The 7,454-nt window shown below is 37.8% G+C and overlaps 1 protein-coding gene across 2 annotated transcripts; it reads right to left on the reverse strand.

The window, feature by feature from the left end:
• Positions 1 to 129: 129 nt before the first annotated feature.
• On the reverse strand, positions 130 to 7,201 carry LOC107270578. 2 transcript variants are annotated; one of them, XM_025087949.1, is made up of 18 exons: positions 5,534 to 7,201; positions 5,323 to 5,480; positions 5,127 to 5,257; positions 4,893 to 5,047; positions 4,640 to 4,764; positions 4,374 to 4,545; positions 3,934 to 4,305; positions 3,612 to 3,842; positions 3,305 to 3,535; positions 3,073 to 3,232; positions 2,869 to 3,009; positions 2,662 to 2,807; positions 2,384 to 2,581; positions 2,104 to 2,310; positions 1,787 to 1,830; positions 1,591 to 1,705; positions 1,096 to 1,255; positions 130 to 1,036 (listed from the first exon to the last, which is right to left on the reverse strand). In XM_025087949.1, exons 1-18 carry the CDS (start codon positions 5,682 to 5,684, stop codon positions 613 to 615), a joined length of 3,321 nt encoding a protein of 1,106 aa, XP_024943717.1. In that variant the 5' UTR covers positions 5,685 to 7,201; the 3' UTR covers positions 130 to 612. The 2 variants fall into 2 exon arrangements, with proteins under 2 accessions (XP_024943717.1, XP_015601165.1); XM_015745679.2 differs by lacking the exons at positions 4,374 to 4,545; positions 5,323 to 5,480; positions 5,534 to 7,201 and having other exon boundaries at positions 1,787 to 2,310; positions 4,640 to 5,251.
• Between the last annotated feature and the right edge of the window lie 253 nt (positions 7,202 to 7,454).

A 7,454-nucleotide genomic window follows, 5' to 3' on the forward strand; every position in this document is an offset into this window, starting at 1 on the left:
TCTCTCTCTCTCTCTCTCTCTCTCTCTCTCTCTCTCTCACTCTCTCTCTCTCACTCTCTCACTCTCTCTCTTTTTTTATTTCCTTCACTCTTCTCATCTCCTGTTATTCTCTTTTCCCCCCGTTCCTTCCTTCCCTACCAATCTCCTGCCAACCTGCTACGAGAATCCAACTCACTTCGCGAACGAGCTGGATACTCGTACGTGGCAGTAAAGAAGTTTTGCTTGGCTTCTCCTCCTCTTTTGCCGCACACGTGAGTACAGAACGTGTGGAGAACTCGTACTTCGTATACAGCCACGCTTCGTACACGCCCGCGTATTCCTTACACCTTGCTACTCCCTCCTTCCCTCCTCTACCATCCCCGCTTCCTCCCTTCGCACTTCTCTCCTGCCCCTTCAGCAATTCTCGCTGCTCTCTTAGCTCCTTGTCGAGTCCTTATAGCGGAGTCGACTCCCACGGTTACTCCTCCGGGAGGTGATCGTCTCTCGATTTAACGCAGCTTTTTACGACACTCGCCTGTTTCTCCGATTAACAATAAGACGGTCTTCTGTGTCGTGGCTTTTCCAGAACCGAGAAACAAACAATACTTTGATGATACTAATAAAGCAAGATATTTAATTTGTTGTCGGTTGATCGCTCTGATACTCGTCTGTATTATTTGTATTTAGTAATTTTTCTCTTTCTGACTCGTCGGTGACTTCTTTTGTTCTAGGGACTTTTTTCTCCCGCTTCTTCAGCTTCCATCTATCTAAGAAATTTTGAGTCTTCAACGATTCTTTCGGCACTCCTTCACTGTCCGACGGACTGGTATCTTCTGTATATTCTTCGGTATTCCTACGACCTTTTTCTTTCGGTCTTTTATTTCTTCCATGGAGCAAATCATCTGTTTCGGTATTCTCATTGCTTTCTGAAACTCTTCCTGACGTTCTCAATGAACTTGTTTTCAATCCCTTTTTGAATCTTGTCATAAATGAAGTTTTTCCACTTTCCAGGTTACTACCGATCGTGGCTTCCTTGAACTTCAAAGAATCTTGGAACCTGATTTTCAACATTTTCATGCATCGTTTAAATACGTATTTGTAATCAACGTAACTTACTTGATAAATCCTACGGTGGCGCCAACTATGCACATTGACAGTGCCAAGAAAAGTATAATGGCAGAAACGGCCACGAAACTCTCGTTTGGCATCCAACCAAATATAGGTCTCGTTAATTTATCCTCCATTAAATGGGTGCGCCAATTTGGTGCTCCAAGTACTACATGAGTCAATTGTAATCCATGTTATTAAGATATAAATCATTTTGGCTCTTAAAGCGCATATGTCAATCAATATTATGATATTAATAACAGCGACTGGTTTTTTAAAATAAAATATTCATCTTATTACATCGATGGTAATACCACGAGCCAATAGAGTTGCTCGGAAACTTTATGCGTAAGGAACGCGCACAGATGTCAGACATTACGTAAGCAATAACTTTTATAACCTCGTTAACTTTGAAATAAGGGCTTGGTTTTGAAATGGGTACGTATTTATCGACACACGTATTTCCCGATCTTGATATCTCTTGTCAGAACAAGACTCGCTTACCTTTAAGAATTACTATATTTGTTATCCATTTGAACTCAAGATCATTTTGTTCTACGACGCATCGCCACGTTCCTTGATGCGATCTATTGAGCGCATCGATGTAATCGACGTTAACCTACAACAACGAGAGTGATCGATATACAATTCGCGTTATGATTACTTCGATAAGCTCGAAAAATTCTATACCGTTACTTACGGCTATCGGCAAAGTCGTCCCATAATCTTTCCAAACTCGCTTTCCTATCATCCAATAAATTTTGAGATCGGAGAAAACGTAGCCCAGAGTGACGCAATGACACGTTAAGAGAAATGGCAGAGTTTCACGTATAGATACAATACTTTCAAGGGGATATACCGCCAGACTGATTATTTTAACAATTAAATGAGATCCGTCAACCCGATGTAAGGTTATGGTATAAATTCCAGAATCATTGAGAATCGCTTTACTTATGACTGTACAGGTTAATGTATTAGTACCAAAAGCGTCTTTTAACGAATAATTTCGATACTTACGGATATCAAAATCTTCTATTTCTAATCTGTCCTTTTCCTCCTGTATGAATATACCATTACGTGACCAATGCAACTCTACGTCCGATGAATCCGTTTTTATGGAATCGATAATATCAGGATCGACACTGATAGTAATGGCGTGCCCTTCGTTGACTTGAAGGGTCGTGTGACTTTTCTGAATTTTACGAGTGATCAAGGCCAGTGTATCTACAATGATTAAAATAAATGGAATAGAATTTTTTATTGATCAAATTGGCTTCTAAAGCCTAGAAGTCATTACCGTCCGTTATGTCTCCACAAATGTTCATGTTACAACGTCCAGTCATGATACTAGGTCCCAGACAAGGTTCGCCTCTTACATTAGGCTCAGGAGAATTACAAAGTCGTTTTCTCGTTCCCATACCGCCATTGCAGCTTGCACTGCACGCCCATGGTCCCCATTCAGACCAGCCACCATCTTCGGCGTCGCCGTCTATGTCTATGAGAAAGGACGAGACACGGACTCATCATGGAACCCGTATAACATTGAATCCTCAGTGCCTTTTAAGAATTTCATACCTGAGGGTATGCAATTTGCAGCCCAAGTAGCCCAGCCTCCAGTATCGACAGCTAGGGAGAAGAAATAAAATAATAAGGGCGACGTGTGCTCATAGTGAAAGACTACAGTTTCGTTGCGCAGCACCTCTATAGTGTTATTATGCCACCTGAATACAATAGACAAGATTATAAATAATAGTTAGTTGCACAATTAATTATGAAATTTGCCTTATGGTTATGTTGGTCCACGAGTCTGTAGTGAATAAAGGTCCCGGTGCCTTTTGTTTATGAAAAATATGAACCAGGGGATATGTATTTCTTAGAAAGAATATCCATTGGCCGAATTCCCCTATAGTCAGTCCGTAATAACTGCGACGGAATATATATTTGAATTATATAAATATATCGATTCGAGTGATATCTTCTAGTTACCCTGATGTGGCTGGCAGCAAGAGTAATGGAATTAGAATTACACCTTTTCCACGTATCATTAATATTAACTTGTCAGGAGAAGGTGTTTCCTCCGTTCTCCACATTGACAATGGCAATATTCTCGTGAATCTGTCAGTCTCTGTAGTTTCTATATGACATCCTGTGGGACGAAATAATTAAAGAAAATTAATTGATCGTCATACTCAGTAACAATTTTTTCCAAATAACGTACTTGTGTGACAATCAAAGGAAACACCAATAGTGTTGCCCAGTTCACTGGTATAATAATAATATATTGGTAAAAAAGCTTTGGACGGCTCGGGATGTTCCCATTCAAACAGCGGCTTAGCTGCTCCTTCATAGAAAACTTGGACTCGACCACGAGGAATACGGATAACAAAACTGCTCCACTTTCCCAGATACAGTAAGTGCGGCAAGGTTTTAGTCTTTACTAATTTTATACCTAAAATATTAATATTTCAGATTCGATTGTATTTTTGTAATCTTAAAATTAAAATTTCAGCGATACGTTACAATACCTTGATCTTCGGACTCAACGTATAGCAGTACTCTCTCATTCTTGATAGCACCGACTTTCAGTATGTATCGCGATTTTAAACCGTTGTCTGCTTTAAATACAAATGTTATTGAATCCGGTCGATCTGGTTCCCATTCCTTTAATGAAAAGCGTATACCCTCGGAACGATGCTCCGGCAAAACGTATAAATGCCTACCGATCCCGTGGCCACGTACGAAGAATATACATTCCTCTGAAATGAGGTTATGACTGATAATCAAGAGTCGATGCCTATGTTCATTCACATTGGAGTAAGTATAAATTAAGATTCACTTTAATCGTACCGGGTTTCTCGCAATCGCGAACGTTGCAAAGATCCTGCGGTACTAATGGATCCGTCGTGTAACACCAAGTACCGGCAATATTGCGCGACGGGTCACGACAGTAATTACTGGCATTGATTACGTTACGTTCTGGATACAAACTGTCGTTAAAGTAGACAGGATTAACTGCGTGCACTGGTTTGTTTATATTGCTAGTTACAGGTTGAACAATTCTTTCTGTAGGATTTTTATCATTTCTTTGAGTAGTCGTTTCGTTAGCTTTTTTTAGTTTTTCCAAATCATAATCACTCATCCATTTGGCGCAGGTTCTTCCTGACCTAGTAACTGATAAGGTCCCGATATAATCATTGGCTGTTCCTGCCATACGACATTCTGTAATAATTTTTTAGGTTAGGATGACGGAAATATATTTTTTGGAAAATAAACTCGAAATATTTTACCGGATGATCTGCAATTTCGAATTTGACAATATTGCTTGGTTATTGTTTGATCGGTGGATAGTGAATAGCAGTAAGGACCAACGGAGTCATGGGTGGGATTTCTACATTTATTTAATGCCTTGACAGCAGAGCCGTCCATAAAAAGATCGTCTTTTTTTTCTTCCTTGGGTATCTTTAATCGGGCGAGTTACGTTAATCTGTATTCGAACTATTTACTCCGAAGACAAAAATATCTTTTATCGATTAATAATAATCGTTAGTGATACCTCATTAGCTGTCCAAGGAATGCAAGGAATATTATCAGCAGCTGTCCATTGCGATCCTTTGTATGTGTAATCAGTAGGATTAGTGATGCAATTAGGCGGCCATGGTTTTTCCACTGCATCGGATTCTATTGAATTAATAGATTATTATTATTACGATATGTACAGTGCTGATCAAAAGTATTGACACGGTGCAATAATATGTTTGCCCAGCGTCTTTGTGTACTTGATGTACAAAATTTTGTAAAATTTATACCCTCTGGAGAACAATAAAAAGTCCAGTGCGCTATGGTATCTTTGCTTCCAGTACTGTACCATCTTAAGGTATTGAATAGATGATGCTTAGCGTAAAGTAATTCCTCGTTACCATGAAGTCTTTGTACAAATAACCTCAAATCAGTACCAAAAATGCTAAAAACATGTACACATACGATACAGTATATTTAGATGGATTTTAATCATTTGAAATTTTTTTGTCAATCAAAGTTACCTAATTGTAAATTCATTCCAAGTCCAAAAGTCGAGAACGTTTTTGCTAGGTACATCCTTTAAGTACTGTTTCCCAGATTTTTCGTTTTCCTGGTAGATTAACATTGTTACGTTGTCATGACCTATGAGCATCTATAAAATCGATATATTTTTCATGTTTATATATTATATTTCACTTACGTATCTATAACACGTACTGTGAAGCAAGGAAATGGTGCACCAGGGCTTTGATATAACCTTATGGCAATTCCATGTGAAGCACGAACATAAAATTTGAGATCAAACGTGCTATTAGATATTTCGAGAGGCCATACTCTTAAAAACTCCATTCCAAAAGTTGTGTGTAGTTCGCAAGCTATAATTTAGCATAAAATAAAAACTTTATATTGAACCAATAAAGCTACTTACAGTCTTCACAAAAATCTGTGCTCCATAATACTCCTGTACCGACAATACCATAGTAAAAGAAATTTTCTGGATACATTTGTGAGATTGTTTTTTTCTTTTTGTATTCGCCCATAAAAAGAGGTTTGGACGAATCATAAAGACCCACAGACATGAATCCACCTCCCCACGTGATCCACAAACCCGTCCATTTTGAGCCAAGTATAATATTCGGGGTACTTTCGAGATCTTGTTCATTCTGTACATAAAATATGTAATTTACGTGGTTTTTGATGTTTCGTAAAAATTAATTCTTACTACTGACATCTGTGTTTGGATAAATTTGACCGCTGCCCGAATTCGATATTACTATCTCAACTCCGGACCACCATTCTTGGGCAATTTTTTTTGAAGTGGTAGGAATTGGTAGAAGACCAAGTAGCAGTCTGATTTCAGCCTATAAATTATTTTTTAATGTGACAAAGATATATAGATTTTGAAAATAATTAAAAATACTTTTTGCTCGTCCATCGGATTCCAAAGTTTAATCCAAAAAGTTATATTACCCAGAGTTGAATTCAAATTTGTTATTGTCGAGTATACCGAAGCATTTCTTATGTACGCCAGGCAATCTATATATATATATATAATGAATTAATATAAAATATATTAATTTAATTATTCATAATACACGTCAACAGGTGCTACCTTTATCGTCGCAAAATGGAACATCACAATATTCCTTTTTAACAATTTCATAATTTTCATCCTCCGTGTAACACCAGGGACCACCCAGGTCATCGTCAGGATTTCGACAAAAGTTTTTCGCCTTCTCTCGCGATAGGTCACTAAATCGATTCTTGGGATACTTGCTCGTCTACGATTAATCGATTTAAAGCATAAAATATGTTTCGTACCATTCGCAATGTTCATTCTCGTACTTTACCATCGGCGAGCCTGTGATGCCTGTCCCAAGATTTACATTTCTTTCCAGAGGAACCAGTTTTATGACCACCGCCATACTCGGCTCCCGTACCAGATATTCTGCATTCTATAAATTCAATGTTCCTTTTGCTTTTCGAGTACTTAATTAATATTATATATCCTCTTTAATTGGCGCATTACCACCATAGTTGCACAGGGGCACGTCACACTCGTCGTCTATAAGCGTGCGTTCCATGGTGTAACACCATGGACCCCTAGAATCTCTCGTAGGATTTCTACAATAATTTTTGGCAAGCCTCATTGACCTCTCAGGAAAATCAATGTCCTTTATGTCAGGACTGACCTAAGGTTAATAATAAATTACAAGGTTTGATATTGAATATGATCGGTTGTGTTGAACAAAAATTCTTTATGTGGTCAAAGTTATTTTTTTTTCACTTTATGCAAGGGTTGCTCGGACTGCCACAATTGACAGCGAACACCACCGGCTGTTGTCATTGTGGAACCCATATATTCTGTACCAAGATTTGTCAATTTACATCTTGAGAAATCTGTTCGAGAAGCATTGTGAACTGTAAAAAATTTATATTAGACTAGAATTCATTTCAGTTTTAACGAGGGAATAATAATTAATTAACATACGTTTTTCATTGGTGGTTGAGGTTATGAAAATTGTTACGAGGCACAGCACCGCGTCTACATTCATCATGTTTAATAGTTATTTATAAGCGTTATTTCTTGTAAGAGTAATATTCATTAGAAAATACTATCACGCGTTGAGAGTTTTAATCTGCAATTAATGTCATGATGATGCAGTTTTCTGAAATTACCATAGATTATAATGATCTGAGCCTATATTCAATTTTTTGGGCAAATTCATGGCAGTAAGTAAATGTAACAGATTTTCCGACCCTGAATCGGAATTTTGATATACGATTTCATACAAATGTCATGCATTTGGAAATTAATTAAGTGATTGTGATCAGAATGAAGAAATTAT

The sequence above is a fragment of the Cephus cinctus genome, unplaced genomic scaffold, assembly GCF_000341935.2.
Source record: "Cephus cinctus unplaced genomic scaffold, Ccin1 Ccin1_scaffold0805, whole genome shotgun sequence".
NCBI lineage: Eukaryota > Metazoa > Arthropoda > Insecta > Hymenoptera > Cephidae > Cephus > Cephus cinctus.